Below are 25,004 nucleotides of genomic sequence, written 5' to 3'. Positions count from 1 at the left end.
AAAAGTCACCGAGATAATGCAAGCGCATTCATGCTCGGCTGAGAGATAGAATTAGAGCTAATAGAGATATCTCCTAGGGCTGGACGGGTTGATGCATAGTTGTGCAGACTGCACGGTCATACTTCCAAGGCTGAGGAGAAAAGGAACCCCTCCTTGACCATACCCCAACTACATCTGTGATTCTCTCGGATTTTCTGTTCACAGAATTTTTTTATCACGGATCCTCTAGGCACCTAACACAACCTCTATCAGCCCATGCCCTGAAACATCACAATACGAGAACACGCATATCAATCCATCTAGCGATTCTGCACGCTCCAGTCGTTACACAGCGGCTAATTAACACACATTTCATATGTCGTACGCCCGGCGGTCCCGAGCTCGGGGTCCTCCGAAGGCCAAGACAGAAAGCTGAATGTTGAAAACGTGAGTGTTTATGTTAGCTGCAGATGCAGGTCTAAGTAGATAAACCTCGTGGCTGACAGGATGCCAAACAATCAACACCACGGCGGCTAATTCCATTCTGCTTCCCTAGCCCGTCTTATTCTTGTGTCGGTTCCATGACATAGAACTAGGGGCTGAGCCGAGGGATATATTACCTCTCGGTTGTCCCCATCTTGATCTCCGACCGTGTGCTGCTCGTTCACTGTCAATTGAATGCTCAATCGGTCTGTCTCATTTTCACCAGCCATTTCCAGCCACTCAAAATGCATCTCCTGCTCCTCCTCACTCTCACCACAACCGCCACCCCAAGTCTCTCCCTCCCTTCTGTCTGGAAACGAACCCTGACAACCTCCGATCTTTGCTCCCAAGACTGCACTCTCCTTGGCACCCCCGTCCCCGACGCCACAACCTTCACCCTCCAGCCAGAAAACGTCCGTTCTGCCTGTCCCGAAACCTTCATTGGCACAGACCCCTTAAACCCCCTCGCCTCTTCCCGCGCCTGCCTCTCTTTTTCCTCAACAAACCTCCTCTTCAAATTCGATCCTTTCCCAGGCTACATCTTCGACAACGCCACTGTGACCTGGAAACTCCGCGGCAATTTACTCGACAAAGACAACTGGGCCCCTCCCCCACCTCCAGGAGCGCAGGATCTCTCGTGTGCGTGTACCATGTCAGGAGAAATGCTGTGCACTCTCCCCTGGGCAGACATTGTTGACCCCCCGCCGGAACCAGAGTCAACTGTACATGAACTTCTGCAAGCGATGTGTCCTAATGGAGCAAAAGAAGCACTCGCGTTGTTCTTGAAGTTTACCGGGATAGTGCACCAGGCGAGGAAGAATAGCACGCAAGTGGCATTCAGGTCACAGTACCCATGTATGGAGCGGGATGCGGAGACGGGGGAGTGTTTGGTAAGGGGGACGCAGCATGATGTGTTTGGGCTGACATTTGGGTGTGGGGGGTGTGTGGCGGCGGGAGTGGAGGAAGGGTGTGAAGGATATAAGGGAGGGAGTGAACCTGAGGGAAAATGATGATGATTGAAGAGGAGGATGAGTGTTGAATGGTTGTGTCAGGTTTGTGGGAGAAGCACGGGAACGCTGAGCATCGTTGAGCGAAATGTAAGCTGAAAGATGGGAGATGAGGGTCATCCTGATATACTCTGACACATATTTATTGGGATTACGCGTGGAACTGATATCAGGGTGACTTCTAGGGACAGCAAGAGCTCACCCATGGAACGCTGAGGGGTTCAATATTTTGACAGCGTTGCTGTCTGGTCGCTGCTGAGTGTAAGTCTTTAATATGTGAAGCTTGCTCAACATGATGGGTCACGAGGAGGAGATTAGATTGCTGGGATATGAAAAGAAAGAAAGAGAAAAATTGCTTGAAATGCATTCCAAGGCAACACGAGTGTTAAACCATACGAGGCACTAGGGGCATCCAATCAGCGATCAGATGGAGAGTGCCATGGTGAAACTGAACAGTTCCATAATAGATATATGCATCCATACGTTTTCAGTCAGAGTACGGATATGAGTACAGAAGTTCACAATGGGCAAGACGCTTTTCCTAAAAATACCATTCGCCTCTGCCACAATGAATGGCTTGATTTCAGCGAACCGAGAACAGTGAAACAGCGGGTCATGGACGAGACGAAAATTTTCTTCAATATCTTTGCCGTGGGCAGAAATTTGTTTCCCCTATATTCCTTATCGGCTGCTTTAGGTTCGAGAATCCAGGGAACCAAAAAGTTATTGACTGGCAAAATCTTGAACCAGTCGTTTTTCACGATTACAGACTCGATGGCAGAAGGATATAAGCTGCCCAGGTCACGAATAACACCGTGGCCCCGAACGTTCTGCCACCCCAGGTTCCACGCGACAGTGAAAGTTCTTCGAGACAAGAACTTCAGCTGTCGCTGAACAGCATCTCCCTCCAGAGACGGCTTAGGCACTCAATCATACATACATGGCATAGTACTTGCGCAATTCATGAAATTCCTGCAGGACTATAAATTGTTCGCTCAGTTTAAGCACTCCGCTAAAAGCCGAGGTAGTCGATGTGGTTGCTCAGTTTTCCAGCGGATGGCCAAGAATGACCCTCACCGCATAGCATTGACGCAGGCATGCGAATGTAAGTGAAACATTCGCATAGTGCAATGCTTGTTTCTGGTTATTTTGAAGTGAGTCCCAGGGATGACGTGTACGGCTTTGGTCGGAGAAGGCGAACAGTGGGTGTAGATTGTCGATGCGAGTCCGAAGTTGAGCTGCCAAATACATTGGGTCAAGAGTACATTGCTGCAGAGCAGTCTGAATCTTTCTAAAAGCAGCAGTGGTGCGTGACTCGGTCTCGAGCACTCAACACCCAGGCTTGACCTCCTCTCTCCTCTATGGCATGGTCCAACTCGACACAGGGCTAACGAGGGCCGGCGTCCGGGGCCGCATGATCCCATCTAAGCTCGTGCCGGTTTGGTCATTCCTGACCAAAACAGCGAACGAAGCGCTTAGAGCAATATTTCCGGTGCGGCGGACAATTCCATTCCAGTGGCTGTGGTGACTGGTGGGTCTGTACCCGAAATTTCTAATGGATAGAGATTGAACTAGGTGGAGGAGCCGTGTCTAGGGGCTTCCAGCCGAACACCCCCTTCAGGTCCGACTCCGCGGACCTCCCTACCAAGGCTGGTCTCGCCTATATCAGGAGGCAGCGGGCCTCGGGGGCCAGCCTCGATGGGAGCCGCGTCGCTTGGGGCCCAGGGAGTGGCTTGGTCTCCCTCCAAACCCCCCCGAAAAGGCGCCGGGTACCCCTCCCAGATATGAGGACCTGGTGGCACGCCAACAAGCCCCCGTCGGCCCGTTAGAACGGGCACACAGCGAAGCCGTTTCTAGAGAGCTTTCCCGGCAATGCTTCGCGCAATGGCTTGCAGAGGCCTCAGGCCACGGTGACTTCGTGGAGTACCACGTGCGGTTTAAACACCCTCCCGGAGCGTTCAAGCAATGCTCATGTGGCCAACCGGTGTCTAAAGGCCACTTCTTTTCTTGTCCACTCACCACGTTTAACAACCCGCTAGCAGAGAGACTCGATTATAGGGCTCTCAGGTTCTCTTTTCAACTGTTCCAATCTAGAGCCTCCCAGATTGAGCTCTTAGGTCAGGCGTTCGATGCGGCCAGAGGACAACCCATTCCGTCGTTACGACCCCCTCGTTCCCGGACCTCCCCACTTAGCCCATTCCCATTCTCATTTATGATATTTTCTCACAGCACGCACCGGTTTTTTCCCCTTTTTTGGTTTTCCCGCGTGTATATAGTGTAGTTTAGGCAGCCCATAACCACCTCTTGCCCGCCGCCGTCGTAGGCACGACCAAGCACCCTCAAGGGTGAGACGGATCTAAATTACAATTAAATTCAATTTAATTCAATTCTCCTCGCTTGGTACAACACCCCCAAAATCCCCCCCCACCCCCAAGCGACTCACAATCGGATTCAAAACTGCTTAGTATGGATACTCAAACCCCTGAGATTCTCACTTACTCCCATTCCCCATTTTTCTTTATGATATCCCTTTAGAGTAACACACCAGTTTTTTCCCCCTTGTTTTTTTTCCCACGTGTATATAGTGCAGTTTAGGCAGCACGTAATCACCTCTTGCCCGCCGCCGTCGTGGGCACAACCAGCACCCTCAAGGGTGAGACGGGTTGAACATACAGTTCAATTCAATTCTATAGGGTGTGGCTCATCCAATAGCTGCATGTGCTCAATATAGGACTCTAAACTGGCGACAAGCTCCGATTGTTCCGTTGAATCGCATACCCGGAGTCGTCCGAATCCGAGGAGTTGCTCTTTCTCCCTTTAAGGCACCCATAACCTGGAATTATCATGGCCAAAACTTGAAAGATAAAAAGCCCAACCGCAGTTTCGTCTGTCGCCGAAACAATCTTGTTCCTCTGGAAGATTAATTCCGTCCACAAAATGAAAGGCCAGATGCCAGACTGCAGAAAAATATAACTTTCAATGAGCCCAAAGGCTTCAGAGAAGCTATTCTGCAACACTTTCTCCAGGGCCACTTTAAAGAAGAAAAAAGTGAAAGGCCAAGCTCCTATAAGCATGAAGAGGGCTCCACCAAAGATGGCCACTAGCATCATCCCACTTCCCAAGCGGTCACGGAACTTCGTGACAAATTTATTTACGATCGAGCTCTGTTTGCAGGATAATCTGGCCATTGCTGCTGCCCAGATAATGGAATTTCAGCATAGAATAGTGCTAGAAACATTTCACATGAGGAAAAACACTTTGTGCCACTTCGGAGTAAGTGTTCGCCAGCCGAAAAAGAAAAACTCGTACTCTCCGTAGCCGACAGCCATATGCTTCCAGGAGCTCCATAGTAGGATGGTGTTGATGATAAGCATGACGGATGTACCAAGCCACAAGAGTACCGCAAGCCCGCCGCTTCTTGAACTAACACCTGCAACATAGGAGATGGAGTAGATGATATTGAAGTGAGGAAGAAGCAGAGAGAAAGGAGCGATGGCCTCAGGGAAGAAACTGCTCCAGGCGATGATATGTCTGTACCACAACACTTGGGAGTATATGTTGAATGTCAGGAATCCGAGGTTGCTGAGACAGTTGCTTCCTACACCAGCGATGTACTGAGCAGGCACTAGGGCTGTGCTGGTGTAGATGATAATCCTGTTTATAAGACTGTACCCTTCCGGGAGGTAGATTGTCATGTTGAAGAACGGGCGAGAAATGCAGCTAGCCGAAGGTGGTGGGTGTCGGTTGAAGAATTGAAAGGGCTGCGGGAGTGAAAAGTTGAAGAAACAAACCACTACTAAGATTTGGCCAACGTTGGAGAAAAAAATTCCCCCGTTATATATGCAACCAAAGTGATGAGGATTGTTCCAAAGTAACCATGTGATCACGTTGAAATTCTAGTGTGTCTTATTCCGATTCGGCAAGAAGGCTACAAAATCCAGCCGTCTCTGTAAAGCGTTTGGAACGTTGTTATCCCTACCAGAGAACGCCTCCTTATGACAGTAAGCCGACCTTCTGATATTGTCATCTCATGATGGTATGGTGTGGCGTCCGGCTTAACATGAGAACTATCATTGTCTAATCGGCTTTGATCCTTTATTTTGACGTTTATCTCATTGTCTATAGCCATCAGATCAGTGAATGAAGCCATAGGTGATAGCCGAACCAGGAACACAAGGCTCAAGCTCTCAATCGACCTATCCCGGCCCTTCGTCCGCCAGCCTGGCGACGTATGGGGTGGCCTGATTTTTGATTCCATATCCCGAGGGTGAAGATGATACGCGTGAAGAAATGACATGCATTGGAACTGGGAATATATATTACCGGTTCCAGTCATCAACACAAACTTACGCTAAACCTTTATCGAAGGGCAACGTGCTGGTGAACCTAGGGGAGACCGACAACTAACCACTTCAAGACCGCTCTCCGGCCTTATTGTAATAAGAATGAACCTAGTCCTCCAAAAGACGCCGAGCTGATTAGGTGAAAATTTGGGAACCCCAACGTCCCTCAAGTTTGTGGAGATTTGGTTCTTGGAGTCCTTAGCGTTAAGTTTATTGAGATGAGAAAAAGTTGGTAGGTTAGCAGTTAATGGTCGCCGAGAGAGGTGATTGTTTGGAGTGTCACAAAATTGTGGGCTCCTAAGATTAATATACCCAACGTGGCGCCTAGCACTTTTACTACTTTTCCAGTACTACTTTATGCCCATTTTGGGTCTCCTAGCTTCTAATCGATTTACTGCTACTGCGCGATAAAAGACTATAAAATCGCGAAGGCTATTAGTAGTGTGCTGAATATGAGGTTTATTCCTGGAGTTACCGGACCTCATGGTTAAAATGAATCGATTTAATTGATTTGAATCGAATTGCATTGCCGACCCATATCACCGATGAGGATGCGTGGTCGTGCCCACGACGCCAGCGGCCAAAAGGTACATATGCGCTCGCTAGTTTAGACTACTTACACGCGGGAAATACCCGAGAGTAAAAACCGGTGCGTATCCGTGGGATAGATGAGTGGTGTCGAAAAAGGGAGAGAAGTAGGAAAAAGAAAAAAAAGAAGACAAAGGGTTAAGAGGGGCGAGTGTGAGGTATGTGGGTGTCCACTTAGACCGTTCCGATTCTGATTCTTCGTTGTTAAGGGTGCGCACCGATCGGGATTGTAAGGTCATGCGTGAGGGAGAGTGGGGAGGATGTTGCGTAGAGATGGCTTGTCCTGTTTGATGGTTCCTGGCTGAGCCGTAAAGTTCTAGTCGTGATTTTCTATTCTGAATAGTTGATATAAGTGCCAAACGCTCTGGGGTCTAGGCGGCCAGCAAGAGGGCTGTCAAAGGAGAAGAGGGGGCACCGGAGAAAGTGGCCTCTGGATACCGTCTGGCCGCAAGAGCAAGTTTTAATCGCACTCGGCGGGTGATTGAACCAGACGTGGTACATGAGGAAGTAACCGTGTCCTGATTCCTCGGCAAGCCACCTAGCAAGGCACCTCCAGTCGAACGGGCTGAGGAAAGGTTTGCGCGAAGGGCCGCCCGAGAAGCTGGATTGTGGTTTATTAGCCCTCCATCATGACGCCATAACCAAGGCAGGACTTTATGTGGCCTGAGCCAGGCTGGGGGAAATCCGAGTCAAGCTCTAGGCCCCGGACGGCGTGCTTCCCAGAGGGGATCTGGCTGGATACTTTGAACTGCTTGATGCAGACGAAACCAGCTTTGTGCGGGGAAGTCTGTAGCCTTCTCCATAGTGGGTGGTCTGGAGGTAGAGTTCGAACTCAACTCCGTCATCTGTATCTTTCCCGATCCAGTAGGTATTGCGGGTACAGTCCGGCGAGCCATACATTAGTGAGGACACTACTGCCATGTTGAAAATGGTAGGTCCAGACTTGGGAGGGAAACCTTTAGCTTTAGTCTTGGTGAATTTTTTTGGTGAGATCTACCACGCAGGCTGTAGCGGACACTCTCGGGGATGCTTGGGCTAAGGGGCTCAGTTTACCATCTAGAACTACCCAAAGCTACTTCACTGAGGTCTTGGGGGGGACTGTCAGATAGCCAGACCGAAGAGTAAGCCGATCTGGGTCCGTCCTGTGCCGCTATGAGCCTGCTCCACGTGAGGGGATGTACAGGACCTCTGTTTCGTTGGGATCTACTTTAACACTAATGCCTGCCTTTTTACGTAAGGATTGGACATGGACTATGTATGGTATGCTGGTGGAGCTGAACACAAAGAGGCTCCATCAATTCAACAATGCAAAATTTCAGTTGCCCCAAGCATCATATTGAGAAGTCTATTGCATAGAGTACCAAAAAAACTGGGCTCAGTCACGAGAATAATTCGAATCCAAAGGCCTAACAAATAACCAGTTTCTGCTTGGGTTCATTAAGGTGAAATAACCATAGAGATATCTTGATAGCCCAGGTGATAGCAAAGGCCCCAACCTCACAAGTTAACCAGGCGACGACCAAGCCTTTGGCAAAGTCAAACTTTGTCGTTCAGGACAATTTTCCGTCAGATGTCCTGCCTTTTTATCACAGCCTAAACAATGCAATTCATTGACATCATGTGCCCATTTGCAGGTTTTGACCCTGCAGCTTTTCATGTTCGAGCACATCCGATGTTTAGTCGGCGTGCGTGGACCATACGTCTTGAAACGTTCAATCCCCTCCTTTGTGTGGCCAAAAGGACAGTTCTCTGCCCTGGAACAGTACGTTCCATATTTGCACAACTGGGATCGCTTTTCCTGTGTCTTCATGAGGCGCTTCCTCTTGCGCTGTGTGCCACGATCCACAAGAGTGAAACCTGCGTCGTCCTCCTCGTTTTCTTTGTCTTCTCCCTGGTAAATAGTGTCCTTTAGGAGGTTGTGAGGCATCTTCAAGCTCGGCTTCATATTCTCGCTCCTGATCATCTTCTTCATCTTGCTGACCCTCTGGAACAGCTAACTCACTAAAACGATTGGAAATGCTCAGATTTGGAGCCTTTTTATTCTTGTCGCTGTAGAACTTCTGAGTGTACTCTTGGTATGTCATGACGGTGAGCCCATCCTTTTCCAGGGTGTCTTTGCAAAACTTAAACAAGCTATTGAGCTGACTAACAGTCATCTGGAACATGCCAGCAGGAATCAGACAAAGATCCCCATCTGACGAATCTTTATTTCTTGGATCCAGCTCATAACGCCAGACGGGAATTTTCAACTTCGAAACCAAAGCATTGATGGCATCGGGCTTGGACAGTGGGTCGAGGACAACAATGCTGTGTGGACTGATGACTATGCGGTCTGCTGGGAATTGTCTTGCCTTGAAGCCGATGTCTTCCACGAACTCATCAAGAAAATACACTTGGAGCAGATCATCTGGGATGCCTTGTTCCTCAGGCCGAAGGTATATTTGTGCAAGACTATTCTTCTAAGCCCATAAGTGAACCTTATGGCTATAGTCGCCGGCAATTGTCTGGATGGCAGCATGCACGTCCCTATCGCCCGACACAATAATGAACACAGAGGGAATCTCTTTGAAATGCGCTTCGGCTGCTGTCTTAACGCACTCGGCAACGAGTTTGGCATCTACCTGTTTCTCCTTTTTTGTCCAGGTACTCCGAGCAAGGACACTAACCCGAACGTTATACGAATCAATCTTCTTCCAGAAGGTATCAACGGGTGGCGGGATTGAGCCATATAAGTTGACCTTGACATCGTATTGCTGCTCCTCAGGTGTAAGATTCGAGTTTTGCAGGATGACAGTACAAAGCCATTCGATGTCAGACCTCCAAGTTGGGTCCCACGACACTTGGAGTCCCATCCGTTCTGCATAGGTTCTTTGCCCTGCGATCCAGAGGTTTGAATTGTCAATGAAAATGTGGGCATCCCCTATTGGCAATTCCCCCGCAACATCCGTGGGACTTTCAAGAACTGTTGGCGCCATTGTGAATATTACTTCGCACAGCTGACCTGGTGGATTGGGACCAAGGGGATGGAAGAATACTGTCGTTCACACTGAGTTGTATGCATGTACTTCTTGCTTGGACGTCTGAAAGGAAAGCAGACCTCCTCAGAAGTGAAGGAGAGAAAGGAGAGAATGCAAGAATGGACGAGATATGAGGCTACTTTCACAGCTTAATACACCAAAATGCCCCCTCATACTGCACACATGCTCACATCCAAAGTCCCTCTGATCGTCTGTCCAAGCAACCTACACATGGCTGCCTTGCCAAACATATCAGAAGCTTGGTGGCGCAAGGCTGGCTGGCCAAGGTGGACTCAAGGCTTTCAACCCACACAGCTTGTGCGCGCACCAGAAGCGGGGCTCCAAAAGGACGGCAGCCGTGGTTATCTGCCTGCAAAGCAACCAAGGAATGTAGCTGAAGAGACAGCTATTATGGACACTAAGTGACTTCGTTGTGACTAGACCAAGATGGGTAATGGAAGGTCCCCAGAAGACTTCGGGGGAAATTGCATTTTAAAAATTTGTTATTATGGTTTGGTGCGTGCACCACAGATGTCATTTGCAAGCGAGCTTTCAGTTCTAATAATCAGCCGCGTACCCTGCACACGCAGTGTAGGATCAAGGTTTGCAGCAATCTTTCAGAATCAAGAAAAAAACCGACAGCTTTATCTTGAATCCTCGAAAAGAGTCCGAGGAAAGGAGAAAATTGATAAACATACCATTCTAGCTATATGCTTAACTTTCTTGATGGTAGATGTGATAAGCGTTGAGAAATGTGAAGTTTAAGGGAGAGAATTGGAGGATACTCCGTGTTTGGAGGTTTCGGTCTTCGCAAGGCGCTGTGGAGCTGTTTAGCAGGTTTGCGAAGCAGAACCCTCTACCTAGGGGCAAGAGTTTCAATCAACAATAAACATTGGGTGCAAATTTGCAACCGCCAAAACATCGCCTCCAAGTCTCCTACTCAGACCACATACAGCAAGCCATGTAAAGGAACCCAAATATACTCGAGGTAATCGATACATTGACCTTGACCTTGTTTTCTAGCGCATTAGTCGTATACAAGACACATTCTATTCCTGGACCTGGGCTTGAGTCTATTTCTTGGTCAGTTGTCCCAAGGCTCTCTCCAGGTTAGGTGGACGAAAAGCCACCACAGTGCCGCTCAATCGAGATACTTGATCAAATTGCCTGCCCAAATTGGACGGGCACTACGGATTCTGCCGTTAGGTACCATTAGCCCCCGAGGTCTTGCATGGAGTACCCTGCGGACAACAACGGTACAAGAAAGTACTTCTTCGTATTGCCCTTAGCTATCTCGAATTCCCAACCCTCCATAATCCCCATGTACTCTCAAAAACTCAATAGGTACCTCATTTTCACTGGCTTCACTAGCCATCGACGGCTCCTCAACAGCCGAGACCAGCAAGTCATGTGGCACCTCATTGTCACTCTCCGCAGCCTTGTCATCACGTCCAGCCGTCTCGACTGCCACGTCAGCAAGGCTCCCATTCTTGCCACGTTTAATGCCAGCGTCGTTCCCCTCCACGGCAGTAGAGACGCCAGGACCAGATTCTAGCCCAGCCAAAAGCTGTGCCGATGACGACCTGATAGCCGTGGGCGGCCTGCTCGAGCGCGTAGATCCTATCCCTGGTACTTCCCGTCCATCATTGCCCTCATCTGGTCCGCCATCACCATCCGGGGAGTCGTCATCAAACCCAGCCGCGCGTAATGCATCCCGTAACAGCCCCTCTGCCTGGCGAAAAGCTTCCAGCTCGGCACCAATGGCACAGATCAGGAGCTTCCAGCCTTTTTCCTCCGCCACATGTAGTCGTTCTTCCAGGCCAGCCATGACAGTGTGTATCTTGGCCAGCTGGTTACGCATAGCTTGCTCCGGGGACCGGGCAGGTGCAAGAGAAGGCGAAGAGAGCTCACTGGTTCCGGCAATACCCCCGCTGGGGCTCGCCTTGCCCTTCCCCTTACTGCTCCGCTGTTGATTACCGAACCGATCATCTTCGCCAAACGGCCTCCCCTCCTCCTCCCCCTTCATCTCCCTCATCAACCCATCCTCAAAATCTGTCACTAATTTAACAGCCTCTTTCCAGACCTCAACTCCCTCCTCCAGCGCCGCCCTCTCCCGATCCACATCCTGTTTCCTCCTCTCCAAGATAGCCACCTCACCCTCCCACCACTCCCTCGCCATCTGCACCGTCCTCCGTTCCGGCCTCAACTTCAAGAAATCCGCCCCCCCTGGATCTTCCCACACCCCCTCTTCCCCGAACCCCCATGCCTTAACAACCCTCAAATCCAACGGCTTCACCCCCGGTCGACTGAGCAACCCTCCAATCTTATCCTCCACCTCTCTCAATGCCCCACGATACCCGCTCAACCCCGCCTCTCGCCGACTGCGGACCTCCTCAACCCTTGCGTCTAACCACGCCTTGCGCTTCTTTAATTCTGCCAGCCTCGCCTCCAAATTCTTGATCTCGCTCGTCACAGCCTCTTGTTCCGTTACCAGCTCTTTCAACTCCCTCCCCCATCCTACCCCTCCCCCTTCCCTTCCCCCTCTCCTTCCTTCCCTTCCTCATCATCCTGCTCCAAAACTCTCAATTTCTCCACAATCCCCTCCCTCCTTGCACTCAACCCCCTCAGCCTAGCAAGCGCCTTCTTCCTTTCTCCCAGCGCCGTAACAATCTGTGCGTCCTCATCCGCCTTTAGGTCTGCAAGCAATCCAATCGTGCGCGTCAACCCCGCGCGTGCAGCCCGTAATGTAATCGCCTTCGGCTTGGGCTGCCGAACGGGCAAGATCGTACCTAAGTCCATGGCTGTGTGCGGCACCGGGTCGAAGGTGACATGTCTTGCGCGGTTCCCGCTACTGGGTGGTGTCCTGGGAGTACTCCTGTCACTTACAACACTGCTCCGACTAGGGGGAGCAGGACTTGTGGAACTAGCGTTAGAGTTGAAGCTAGGGTTCAAAGTAGGGTTATTTGGATCCAAGTTTGCTGCTAATCCAGCACTCTGCGCATCCAACATCTGCTGCAAATCCTCCTGCAGCGCGCGTTCCCTCCTCTGGAATGTAAGCCACGTCGCGTCGAGGGTGTAATCGTGATAGTAGTCCTTGTTATCACGGGGGACGCTGGGCGAAGAGGCCCCGGAACCCCTGTTGAAAAGAACACTGCCAAGGTTTTGCGTGAACAGCGATGCTCCCAACCCCCCGCCTCCCCGTGATGATGTCGACTCCGTCGCCTCCTCGTCCAGATACAACATCCTCGACGTGGCGATCGGCGGGGGCGGGCCGGCAAAGAGGATCGGTTGATCAAAGTCACGGTCGCGGTGGGGTCGGGATGATGCCAAATGGCTGCGATGGCTTGTCGACTCATCTCTCCCTCTTGTAGACGATGGTGGCGGAGGACTTCTTCTCCGGACAGGAGGGGGACTCATGCGGGTCTTGTTGGAACCGTCGTCAGGCCGGGGGGATAGCTCGGCGAGGTTGTATTCGCTCGGCTTCTTGCGGACGGAGGAGCTTAGAGAATGCAGGGGTAGAAGGGGGTTATTGTCGGTGCGCCCGAATCCCAGGCGGGGGAGGAAGGAAGATCTTGAGGTCATGGAGCTGTAGAAGCTTCAGATGAGATTCTATACGCGATTAGACCAGAGAATTGTTGAACTAGTAGGGTTATCGCAAACAAAGTCAGGGATGTCAGCGACGGGGACGGTGACGTTGTAAGCAGCCGTAGAGGTGCCCGCGAAAGCTTGTCCCAAGAGTTCAAACAGTTGAAACAGCCCCTTAAATAGCCAGAACTTTGGAAGGATATTACACACGTCGCCTGTTGATCCCTGCAAGACACGAATGCTGAAAGAGGCGCCAGAGCAATGGATAGTGTGGCGCAGGTTGAGAGTCCAACGCTACAGATGCATGGCTCTGGGCACATGGACAGCGGCATGTGCCGCGATAAAAGCTCCAGCTGATTGGGCATAGCTCGCTAAGCTATCTGCCAAGATTTGACGTGCGGGATAGGGAACCCTAACCCTTGGTTGCAGAAGCTTGGCGCGAAACTTTTGTGAGCTGCTCCTCGACCAAATGGGAAAAAGACTTAGGCCATCAGCAGAAAGCAACTTTTTAAGCAAAATAATGGTAATGAAAGCATAAACTGCCGTCAAACATCCATTCTTTATTGTCATTACATCGGAGAAAAAGAAGCTTTATGCTAAGGCGCAAACATCGCGCCACATCCCTCACAATCCCTGTACATGTAGTTCCATGTCCTCAACCCACACGTAACCTCCATGTATGTACCCGTGTATGCCCACATTGGACCACATAGAACTTAAGACACCGGCGTGAAGCCAAGGTGCTCAACATCAGCCTTGACAATGCGAAGAGTGTTCGTGTTGCCCATGCCGCCCTGGAGAGTAGCAAGTCAGTGATCGGCCATCCAGAAATGCTAAGAGATCCAAGAGCGGGTAGACATACCTTCCAGCCCTGAACAACGACAACAGTCTCGCCCTCTTTGAGGACACCCAACTCAATAGCCCGTCCAATACCCCACTTGATACGGCGATCGACGTCCTCCTGCCAGTTGACCTTGCTGAAGTCGGGCTTGGCCTCAGGGAAGAGGAAGGGATAAACACCACGGTACAAGTGAGCGTACCGAGATGCAGATGCATTGCGGGTGATCATGATGATAGGGCAGACAGGACGGTACTTGGAGATGAGGCGGGCAGATTCACCTGAGGTCGACAGGACAAAGATGGCGGCGGCGTTGAGGTCAAGAGAAGCACGCACGGCGGCCATGGAGCACGCCTCAGCAATCGAGACAGGGCGTTTGACAAGGGCGCAGAGCTCCTCAAAGTGGCTGACATAGGGGATTGAGTTTTCTGCCTTCAAGCAAGCCTCGCTCATCTCACGGACGGCCTCGACGGGGTACTTGCCCTTCGCTGTCTCACCAGAAAGCTAGACATTGTTAAGCAATGCGGTAGCCTAAGCAGGTAATGGAGGGGGTACATACCATGACGCAGTCAGCGCCATCAACAACAGCGTTACCAACGTCGCTAATCTCGGCACGAGTAGGGCGAGGGTTGTTTATCATGGACTCGAGCATCTGAGTGGCACAGATGACTGGCTTGCCAGCAATGTTGCACATGGCAATGATCTTCTTCTGGGCGGCGAACACCTCCGCCGCAGGAATCTCGATGCCCAGGTCACCACGGGCAACCATGACACCGTCTGTCTCAGCGAGAATCTCGGCAAAGTTGTTGAGACCCTGGCGGTTCTCAATCTTGGCAATGATCTGGATGTGCTTGCCATCCTCACCAAGGACCTCACGTATGTCGCGGATGTCCTGACCACGGCGGATAAATGCTACAGGAATATTAGCGTATGAATAAGGCTTCCTCTGGCACAAAGAACCCACAAGCAAAGATCATGTCGACATTGTTCTCAACACCGAAGCGTATATCGGCCTTGTCCTTCTCTGAGAGCGCAGGAAGGTCGACATCAGTGTTTGGAAGATTGACGCCTTTGCGGGACGAGATAAAGCCGTTGTTGCGTGCCTGCACACGGATGGTCTGTTCATCGACAACCTCAAGCACATCGAATGCCAGAACGCCGTCATCAACATAGATGACACGTCCAGGCTCAATCACCTTAGTAATGTTCTTGTAGTCGACGTACCTTATGCAGGGTCAGCTGACATTCAGGGATATGGTTCGGCCAAATGCAACTCACATGTTCTCGGTATCACAGGCCTTGGCATATTTCTCATCGGTAGTGATGTTCATGATGTGACCAGCCTTGATGGGGTAGTCAACATCGTCCTTGGTGTTGCCAGTGCGGATCTCGGGACCCTTGGTATCCAGGGCAATGGCAACCTGGCGGCCCTTCTGGACGCGCTCGGCCTCGCGGACATTCTCAATTACAGACTCTGTGAAGAGGCAAGACATCAGCAACAGCATTGTTCAAGACCCCCACGGGCCACACGCGAGGATGCCCTGGTCACTAATACGGGCCGACAAAGTCTGCGGAGCTAGACCAAAACCGACCGACTGGATCCTAGCACATCCAACATCCATTGGCGATATCATCAACCAAGGAATAAAAGGGCGAGGAGGAGCTCACAATGGGAGGGACATACTGTGATACTCGTAGCTGCCATGAGAAAAGTTCATGCGCACCACGTTAAGGCCAGCCTCACGAAGCTTGTTGATAGCCTCGACCGAGTTCGTCTTGGGACCAATGGTGCAGATGATGGAGGTGCGGCGGAAGGTGCGGTCAGGCTGGTACGACGTGTTGAGCGACGCCAGCCACTCAATCTTACCGCCAAGGTTAAGATGATCGAGAGCCGTAGCAGCCATTGTAATTGATGGGTCTGTTGATCAGAGATCGGGTTTTTGCGATATTTGGCGGTGGTTGTCTTGTTGAAAGGGAGGTCTGGTTGGGGCTGGTTAGCGACGACTAGTTTGCGCAGACGATGGCGGGGTAGATCTTTGGCAACAGGAGCAGGGCAAAGCCGATATGGAACGCTGCCTGCAGACGAAAGGTCTTCCAGAGAGCTGGATGGAAGCAGATAAAAGACTCTTCCTCCTGGATACCACCTGAAATACTGCAGGGAGCAGCGCAACGGGGCTGTCTCTCGTCCTGTCGTCCAACGGAATGTGAAACAGCACCGCAGCAGAGCAGCAGGAGGTCCGACAACGGGGGAGATGGGGACGGGCAAGAGCTAACCTTGATGACTGGCTTGTGGCAAGCAGAACCTGTCGAACAGAGGAGGGTATCTCAGGGCGGCCGAAGAGTTAGAAACAAGGAAGAAGCGAAGGGAGAGTTTGCCCGCGGGGGGAAAAAAATCTGGGAGGAGGAAAGGTTGGCGTGTCAACAAGTGCACCTGGCCAAATTTGATGCTCCCACGTTTGAGCGAGGGGGAGCTCTTCAAGCTTTCCCATTTCCCAACATCCCACCTCGCGGTGCCCCACGCCACCGGACCCCTCCTCTGTGGTTGACATTTGACAGGCGCAAGAAATGAGGTGGGGCCCCCGTGTACATCCGCTGAGAGTCCATTGGGCCCCGTCCTGATGGCATGCCACCATCGGTGTGTTGATTTCCGACAATCGCTGACCATGGGTGACATTTTCCCTTTCCACTAGACTCTCATCCTGTCCCCCCATATATGACTCGCAGCGTGCGATGATGTCCACATCGCATATTGCTGTCCTGATCCGGCGGGTACCTGATTAACCTGGTGCCCCGCTTGGCAACTGCTTGGCACCTGGTTCGCGACCAACAAATCGGGAGGGGCGGAGGGGCCACTCTAAAGTTGAGGCCGCCGCGATTGGGGGTGCAGTGGGGGTGCCCCTCCGGCGGCCGGCTGTCGGCGGCTCGCCTCTCGTGCCATCGCACGTGACTGGGAAGGTCGGGCTACTTCCAGGCTGCATCTCTCACCGCCTGGGTTGCGTGGATAAGGCTGCTTGAGTGGGGTGTCAACGATCAGTTGTTGCCGCCGGCTGGTTGCGTCTCTCCACCACACCGATTCCTCATTGCATCGCCAGGCCAACCAACGACCAGCCATTTAATTTGGCATCGTTAACAAAACCAACGGCGTCGCGCAGACTCGCCGTAACAAATAATCGGTCATATCATCGTCGAATCGCTCGTCGCTCGATTTCGGTCTTGTCTTTCGTCACAAAAAAAATCGCCCAACATGGTGGGTGCTGCCCCCTTTGTTACCTATCCGCGTCGGACATCGTCGAGAGTCGCTTCTCCTCCTCGGTGTCTGCCGCGTCGTACCGTTGGATGGAGTCTAAATGTCTCTTCCAGCTCCTCGACTTGCTGACTTTTGGACTCTGGTCAAAGCTTGGACGGTTGACCCATTATGCCTTTGATGCCGTTCTTCGTAAGTGTCCCTTTACGTGTGAGGCTTTCGAGCGTCGCGGACTAATGGCTGGTATCCAGTTTCCGCCTTCCTTGCGGGAATGAAGCGGTCAACTGGTCTGACGTGAGTATTCTCTGTGAGACCCTACGGTGTCCTGGGCGGCCCGAGACCAAAACTCCAAACGGGTGAACGAAGCTGACCATGTTCTCACCCGCCTTTGGGGGTTCGCCGCTATCCAGTTTCAAGACCGAGCGCCTAGCTGGAGAGAACAAGGATTTGGAAAAGTGGGTGAACAAGTATCTCAGCGTGGGCGAATGGGTGATGGATCAATCTGTTGCCCTTGCCGGTTCGAGCGGGTGGTTCGAGCGCAGGCGGTAAAAGCTGCTGCTATATAGCCGTCGTTGTATATTCTCATGGCGATGATGAGGATTGTATGGGAGCGTGGGATCTGTCATGGCTCTAGCGATCGTAACAAGGGCTTTCGACACTGGATTCCGGCGGGCCGGACGGGCCGGCCCGGATGACGGGCGGTTGCTGGGTTTCAGGACTTGCATGATTCATGAATGGCGGCGTTCCGGGGTTGCGCTGGTACGATCAGTCTCTAAATTTCGATTCGAATTGGATCTCTCAACCGACTTTTCAATTTTCGCTCTCATCTTTCCCATGTTGTTGTTGCTCGTTTCGCGCCAAAGCCCGTAGATTCCCGATGCCTGCGCCTTCGGCATGACGTTAGCCGAGGCTACTGCAGGGACAAGACTCCATCAGGGCCCATGATCCGCAGCAGCCCAATCAAGATGCAAGATCAGATCTTGCATGCGATAGCCTCATCCTAAACCTTCATAGTGGCATTGTCTTTTTTTAAGTGTGCCCTTCCTGAGACAGGCTAGGGAACTTCAAGAGTTCCGTATATGCCCAGAAAACGCCATGTTCTTAGAGGTTGTTTACCCTCCCGCAGATGACTTGCTGACTTATGTAATAGTTTTCAAGGCGATCTTGACCCCCACACTTGATCACAGGTTAATATTCCTGACAACCACCCCAGCCCATCATGAATCGTCAACCGGGAACCGTCTCATCAGATCATCACTGAACCGAACGAGCAAAATGGATATTGGCGCCAGCAGAAAGATCAGGCATGCCAACAAGGTGTTGGTCCAAGCTAGCCACAGGGAATAGTATATCTTCAGGGCAAAGAGCGGCATCATGCCACCCACAACAGACCTGACTATGGCTGCTGCCGCGGTCGCTGCTCTTATGTGAAGATGAAAGGTCTCTTCAAGGGCCTCTCCTGTGTCAGCACTCCGACTATAACTCCAGGCCAGGGACAGCATACCTCATTGAAGCACATGAAGCCGATTGAGATTCCCATCCCACTTTTCTTGATGTCAGCTTGATCAACCCTTATCTCGAACTGATCAACTTACGTGATTAAGTGCCCCAAGATGGGCACCCACCAATGGAAGTCGAGCCCTGTCCCCCAGCCATACAAGAGATATCCGACTAGCATCATCATGACTCCCAAAGTCGATGGAACTAGCTTATGCTCAGGCTTTACAAACCTCCTCGACGCCAGCATGAACTTGGTTACGCGGCTGTTAAGAAACCAGTACTGCGCAAGGCCAGTCAATGCCCCGATAACCAAGCCAATGAACACCAGTCCGATGTTACTGGTTGTGAAGTGTGGGTAAAAGTCCTGGCTTGTGAACAGGATGCGGACAGTTGTGAGAAGGACGTAAGCGTAACCATATATGATCGCCTGACAGACGACATATATATGGCAAAGTGGACTGAAGATGAAGAGCCGAGCAACCTGAACGAAATGTTGTTTCAATCGTTCAATAGACATCAGCCTGGACCCTTGGCTTGGCTGCAGGCACTCGTTCCCTGACTCCCTCTTCAAACGCTTGACCCGACGTTGAAGCAAGATTGGACCGTAAGTCTCTTCTAGAAATACGAACATGATGAGCATGGTAGCACTGGCCATCATGGCTTCACCCCAGAAAACCCAACGCCAACCGAGTTTCGCGACCATGAAACTTCCCGGGATAGGTGCGATGAGAGGTCCAATCAGGGGTATGATGTTGTAAAATCTCATCAGGATGCCGCGCTGGTCGGGGACGATCAAGTCCGCTATGGTGCTGGACCCGATTATAAGCAGGCCTCCTCCAAACATGCCAGAGAAGAAGCGAAAGGCGACAAGACAACCCAACGATGGGGCGAATGCACATGCAGCAGTGAACCCAACGAAGCCGACGTTGGAAACATGGTAAAGTGGGAGTCGACCAAAACTCTCACCAAGAGGGCCGGCAAAAAGAGGACCCCCCACAAGACCGAGTACGTAAACCGACACCACAAACGTAGTCAAAAGCAAATTAGCTAAGGCATTGAACTCATCCATAATCTGCAAGACACCCGGCGCTATTAAGGTCGACCTCAAGGTGACCAGGAAGGAAAGGTAGCAGACAAGACCGATATTGACCATTTTGCGACGGACTGACCAATTCCGCGGGTTGAAAGGGTCGTTCTCGTTCCAGCCGATGACAGTAGAGCCTTCTTCGACCATAGCCAAGGCACAACTGTTGTCGGATGCATCATAATCGAATGGCTTGATCTTGATCTCGGCTGTCACTGTGGTCCTCATGTTGACCTGTTCGATTATGTTCGGGTTTATAACTCCTTCTTGTTGACGGTCTGGATGCTCAGTTGTCGTCTCTCCAGTGTTGGTAACAAAGTCTAGGGTCCCTTGCTTGTTGCTTTGACATCGAGAGCGGTCAGTAGTACAAATGGATTGCTGCCGGTCACCACTCGCCGAGACTACTTGGACATTTGTCCGGGCCATTGTTGCTGTTGTTTGCATGCCATCCACATCAGCATTACCGACATTGTTATTATCACAAGACATATCGTGCTTAAGAAAGCCGATTATGGTCCAACTTCGTCTTGTTGTGTGAGCAAGCGGATGGCTCTTGTTGACGAAAATGTGTTTATTTACGCTTTCGAGATCCGGAGGGAAACAGTGAGAGTATGACCTATTGAGTTCTTTTCCACCATCAGCTGGCTTTGAGGTAGTCAAGTTAAGAAAAAACATGCATCGACCATGGATGTGTTTCTTCAAGCTGTTAGAAGGATGACTTGACATTTTCCAAGGGAGAAGCATAGGATATGGCCGAATTTGTTGAAATTTCTCATGTTAAATCGGGAAAGTAAGAGCAAAAAAGCTTTCCCTATGTCCAGCTTGGTCACTCGAACAACCTTAGCGTTTGGCCTTTTTGACCAGTTGCTCTTTCCCTCTTCATTAGCTTGCTTGATCACCTGGCCAAGTAGCAGTTCTGCGGCCGACTCTTCCGCAGAGTAATAAGAACGACGAACCCATCTTTGATATTTACAGCTATGCTATCATTGTTTATGGCCATCCAGGTGTTAAGCCTTCTTTGCCAGCAGAGAGGCTTTAAATAGAGATCTTTGAAAGCCTGATACTAGGCAACCGTTGTGGTGCTGATGCCTTTCACTTAGAGAATGATTTTAACTTGGGATGATTGTGGGCTGAGTATTCACCACCATACCAACCATCCCTTTGCGGGGTGAAACAATGAAGTCAATGTCACTCTGAGCCCTGTGACTGATGATCTACACATGTCTTTTCTCAATCCAAAACTTCGGACGAAACCAATGAATGTGGTGTTTTGATCGGCAAATCTAACGACACATTCTAAGTTTTTCAGGCACAAGAGTGGCGATATCTGTAAAGTTTGGTGATCTGTAAGCGCTCAACCAGGTGTTGGTAGTGATTGCCATGGTGATCAACCGGAGCCCCTTCCGCAGCGAGGCAGGAAAACATGGTTGACCGCAAATGAGACATATACTTGTTGTTGAAATAAAGTTGAGTTTTGATCAACAACAACCCAGCCAATTAGCTGTCTCACAGCTTCCTATCAATTGCAGAATTCTCAAAGGCTCTTGGCATAATCGAAGCCATCGATCTAGGAGTGCTTCATCCGGACTTCGAAGCATTCGAAGGCTGTACATAGGAGACTATCACATCCTCTCTCGCTTGGAAAACGGCTCGCTGGCACGTGATACTGACCGCTTCGAACTAGGCGCTCTTATCCGCGAGCAGCCGACAACGATATGTGCAGCATCAAAGAAGACTACACAAAGACAAAGCACGTACAATCTGCTACTGGGTCTGTCAGACATCGAAGCCAGCGTTTTGGTGTGACGTCTCGAATATGTCACAACACCCTGGCCATGGCGTTTGACGTTGCCAATCCCGACGAAGGGACAGTACGCGACTGGCTGTAAGGGGACTGATCCGCGACACTTGTCCGTAGCGAGCCGCATCCGAAGAGCGTTACATCGGGAGGGATCTGGGTTTGGGTTTCAGCAACTGAGCAACTGTTGTCAACAGCCTTGATGTTTAACTCAGCAACCAAAGATCGATAAGATAAGTAAGAATCCATTGATTGTTCAAAATGATGGACTGCAGATCGTCGAGCACCAGAACGTTGATGAGAGCGGCTTAGAGAGCTGAACACGCCGGCTGATGAATTGAAACTCCAAGAAATGCATAGACCCATGAAGCTAGCGCCAAGCACAACATAAACGCACAGGCCAAATGGGCTTGACAGGGGTTCATATGCCAAGATAACCAAACTCAAACGCCGGAGACGCGGGGTCGAGTTTTCAAGCTTTTTGAGTCTCAAGACTCAACAACGATTAACTCCTACACAATGACACCGCGGTTGCGCGACCGGCGCATTTCCGGCTCGTTCGAACATAGGCCATTCCAACGGGCCTCGCTTCGGACAGCCAATTCTCCGATCAGATGATTCCAAGAGTGCGCGGAATCCTAGTGGCGCACAAGGCTGTTGCCAAGAAATGGGGACGCAGCCACATCTCAGATCTGCTGCAATCATCCTGCTTCTCGGTGTCTCTGGAACACAGGCTTCTCAACCTACGGCGCGAACCGTTCTACGAGATCTTGATAGGCCTAGGCTGACTTTGTCCCTTGAAACTCTCGTCATACCTGGCCTTCCTGTGCAAGCGCTCGGGAAGGTGTCCGCCGATGTAGAGTTGCATCCTCGCGCTTGTCGATGCTTAGGACCAGGTGCACACCATCCGCGATACACTTACAGTCGTGCTGAGCTCCCGCACGTCCTATGCTATAACTGAGTATAGCTTCGAACGCTTCAAAGTGATGTACGCCGGATCATGCTCTATGCTGTGTTCATTCAATTGTTTACAATGCATAAGTGTCCCTGATCCTCTTCTCTCCAGTGATCAGGTCCAGCTAGGAAATCATTGCCTGAGATCACAAACATCTCTGCCAACACTGACTTCAGACGAACAGGGATCCTGCTCTTGTCGGGCGTTTGGCCTCAGATCCAGGGCGGCGGTGCACCGTTTGGCTCAACAGGGGTCCACGACCTCTGATGCTTCGTCTAGCCCTACCCTAGCGCCTAGATCTTGTGCCTGAGAACTACCACCCAAGCGAGCCTCTCTCCAGACGCTGACCTACGTCTACTTTCCTGTCTTGGTCAATACCCCATGCTCGGATCCCGGCTATGCGCCAGTATGATCGTCATTAGGGGGCATCGACAATGAGCTCAGTTCCTGGAGCTGTCATCCATCCGGGCGCTCATCATTCCCCACAGCGCTTGAGCCGTAGATCATGTCCACTGGTATATAAGTTGATCGTCCACCAGCCCGAGTCTGGCCATTCCCTTTGTTCTTCACCACAGCAAGTTGTTCGTTCCTTTCTTTCTACGCCTCGACGGTCTTTTCCAAGGTTCTGTGAACTTTCGCTTCGTTCTTCGCTTCGTTTCACTTTAGTCATTCATTACAAACCGCTTGGTCGGTCTTCGATTCTTGCTTTCAACGATCAACTTACTGAGTTAATACCAATACCCGACTCCAAACCAGCTGGTCGCCAAAATGTACGCCAAGGCTATTCTTGCTGCTGCCTTCATCGCTTCTGTTGAGGCTCGTTTTGGTCAGGAGGGCGCTGTCCAGGCCATCGTCCAGGCCCTGGGCAACTTTGGCCAACCTGGTCAGGCTGCCACTCTCGCTGGCCAGACTCCTGGTGTGCTGCTTGCTGGCGCTAATGCCTGCGCTAAGGTGAGCAACGGAGACCCGTGAGAGTTTACCAAACATTGCTAACAGTCGATAGCTGCAACTGGCTGATCAGATCGTCGCGACCCTTGGTAATGACCCGCAGGTCATTGAGGCCGCCAAGGCTCTGGTCGCGGCTGAGAAGAACTTCAACCCCTTCGTGCAGTCCATCCCAACAATCTGCTCTGACGTCAACCTGCCTGCCACTCCCGAGCTGCGTGGCATTGTCCCGCTCGTCGATCCCGCCGTCGTGGGCTCCGACATCGAGAATGCCAATTCGGCCCGTTCTCTCCAGAACCCTTTCAACGCCAACGGCTTGAGCGTTGCCGATATCATGGAGGCTAACGGCTTCTCCAACTTCACTCGCCAGGCTTCGAATGGCCAGACCGCTGGTAACAATGGTGGCAACAACAACAACAACAACAACAACAACAACAACAACAACAACAACAACGGCGGCGGCGGCGGTGCTGCGACCACCACCTCGGCCGTGGCTACCACTACCCGCGCCGCCTGCGCGGTCCGCACCACCCTGACGACCGTCATCGTCACTGCTTCTCCGACCGCCAACCCCGCTACTGGCAACAACAACAACAACAACAACAACAATACCGGCGTCCAGAAGTCCACCATCCCCGGCCTCGACTTCGGCTCCTGCGTCCCGACCATGAAGTTCGTCGGCGGTCTCGGTGGCCGGCCCGCGACTGAGTTCACCTTCCAGTCCAAAGACCCTAAGATCGCGGCCCGCCAGCAGGAGGCCCTCAACCCCAATATCATCACCAACCGCATCTGCGACGAGCTGACCAATATCTGCGGGGCCAACCAGGCTGCGAAGGATGCTTGCCAGGCGGCCAAGGCGGAGATTCAGGCTCTCGGTACGAGGAATGCCCAGACTGCCGAGAGGTGGAATGAGCTTTTGGGTTTCGCTGGAACTGATGTCTCTTCTTAAGGGGAGTCAGAAATGACTCGATCTTTGGAGATGTCAAAGAGCAGAACTTTGGCTCAGGGAGTCAGGGTCAGAGAGATGTAAGGAGCAACGTAGGGTAATGATTGGTCTGGATGAAGGGGTCTAGTTCTTCTCTTCTTGCTCTATCTTGTTATCGGGTTTTTGGGAGTTGGGTGCATCTAGCTATAGGTTTTCATAAAAGTAACATAAAATGCAAGCGGGTTACCCCGTACTTAGCATCGAGTTCCCGGCGAATATCCTGTGCCGAAATATAATCTTCCTACGCTTGATGTTGCTTCATAGCCTGCAGCTGACAATCTTGGCTAAACGAATTCGCGACGGATTTTGCCCTGAACGATTAAGAGGCTGGAGGTTAATATTGCGAGACTGACTACACAGGGTCATCCTCCCGTTCTTCCCTGGCGGCAGCCGCACCACCGGATTCCAGTTTTAGCTCCGACCCAGGTGGTTCAAGACGTAAATTACGCACTTCCGGCGTCCTTTCTTCCATAAGGCTGGATCCATTGACAAGTAAGTAGATTTCTTCAGAAGTCGACAGAACCTGAAAGTTCTTTACTAATACACCTACGAGTCCTACCCCAAGGTGACGCCATCGCGGGTGGGGATGGAGCAAGTGCGGGGCTCTTCCCCAGCTTTCTCATCCTCTCGGGCTCTCGGCAAGGAGTCTGACG

At 51.3% G+C, this 25,004-nt stretch overlaps 7 protein-coding genes across 7 annotated transcripts; 3 read left to right on the top strand and 4 right to left on the bottom strand.

Annotated features, from left to right (window-relative positions):
* Positions 1-707: 707 nt before the first annotated feature.
* CTHT_0017910 (uncharacterized protein) lies at positions 708-1,285 on the top strand (the record flags this gene model as incomplete). Its single annotated transcript, XM_006692228.1, has 2 exons — positions 708-1,101; positions 1,251-1,285. 2 exons carry the CDS (start codon positions 708-710, stop codon positions 1,283-1,285), a joined length of 429 nt encoding a protein of 142 aa, XP_006692291.1.
* Positions 1,286-8,859: 7,574 nt separating this feature from the next.
* Positions 8,860-9,375, bottom strand: CTHT_0017900 (uncharacterized protein; the record flags this gene model as incomplete). The annotated part of the gene is made up of 1 exon (XM_006692227.1): positions 8,860-9,375. One exon carries the CDS (start codon positions 9,373-9,375, stop codon positions 8,860-8,862), a length of 516 nt encoding a protein of 171 aa, XP_006692290.1.
* Positions 9,376-10,702: 1,327 nt separating this feature from the next.
* On the bottom strand, positions 10,703-12,999 carry CTHT_0017890 (uncharacterized protein; the record flags this gene model as incomplete). The annotated part of the gene is made up of 2 exons (XM_006692226.1): positions 10,703-11,882; positions 11,939-12,999. 2 exons carry the CDS (start codon positions 12,997-12,999, stop codon positions 10,703-10,705), a joined length of 2,241 nt encoding a protein of 746 aa, XP_006692289.1.
* Positions 13,000-13,718: 719 nt separating this feature from the next.
* CTHT_0017880 (pyruvate kinase-like protein) lies at positions 13,719-15,744 on the bottom strand (the record flags this gene model as incomplete). The annotated part of the gene is made up of 6 exons (XM_006692225.1): positions 13,719-13,796; positions 13,865-14,344; positions 14,400-14,752; positions 14,805-15,064; positions 15,119-15,314; positions 15,525-15,744. The coding sequence occupies 6 exons, from the start codon at positions 15,742-15,744 to the stop codon at positions 13,719-13,721; spliced, it is 1,587 nt and encodes a 528-aa protein (XP_006692288.1).
* A 1,340-nt stretch (positions 15,745-17,084) lies between these two features.
* Positions 17,085-17,633, top strand: CTHT_0017870 (uncharacterized protein; the record flags this gene model as incomplete). The annotated part of the gene is made up of 4 exons (XM_006692224.1): positions 17,085-17,087; positions 17,201-17,276; positions 17,336-17,378; positions 17,495-17,633. The coding sequence occupies 4 exons, from the start codon at positions 17,085-17,087 to the stop codon at positions 17,631-17,633; spliced, it is 261 nt and encodes an 86-aa protein (XP_006692287.1).
* A 1,042-nt stretch (positions 17,634-18,675) lies between these two features.
* CTHT_0017860 (uncharacterized protein) lies at positions 18,676-19,896 on the bottom strand (the record flags this gene model as incomplete). The annotated part of the gene is made up of 2 exons (XM_006692223.1): positions 18,676-18,922; positions 19,214-19,896. The coding sequence occupies 2 exons, from the start codon at positions 19,894-19,896 to the stop codon at positions 18,676-18,678; spliced, it is 930 nt and encodes a 309-aa protein (XP_006692286.1).
* Positions 19,897-23,189: 3,293 nt separating this feature from the next.
* On the top strand, positions 23,190-24,315 carry CTHT_0017850 (uncharacterized protein; the record flags this gene model as incomplete). Its single annotated transcript, XM_006692222.1, has 2 exons — positions 23,190-23,372; positions 23,425-24,315. 2 exons carry the CDS (start codon positions 23,190-23,192, stop codon positions 24,313-24,315), a joined length of 1,074 nt encoding a protein of 357 aa, XP_006692285.1.
* Between the last annotated feature and the right edge of the window lie 689 nt (positions 24,316-25,004).

The sequence above is a fragment of the Thermochaetoides thermophila genome, assembly GCF_000221225.1.
Source record: "Thermochaetoides thermophila DSM 1495 unplaced genomic scaffold scf7180000011815, whole genome shotgun sequence".
NCBI classification, from domain to species: domain Eukaryota; kingdom Fungi; phylum Ascomycota; class Sordariomycetes; order Sordariales; family Chaetomiaceae; genus Thermochaetoides; species Thermochaetoides thermophila.
The sequence above is the reverse complement of the archived record's forward strand: the minus strand, read 5'-3'. Positions and strand labels throughout refer to the sequence as shown.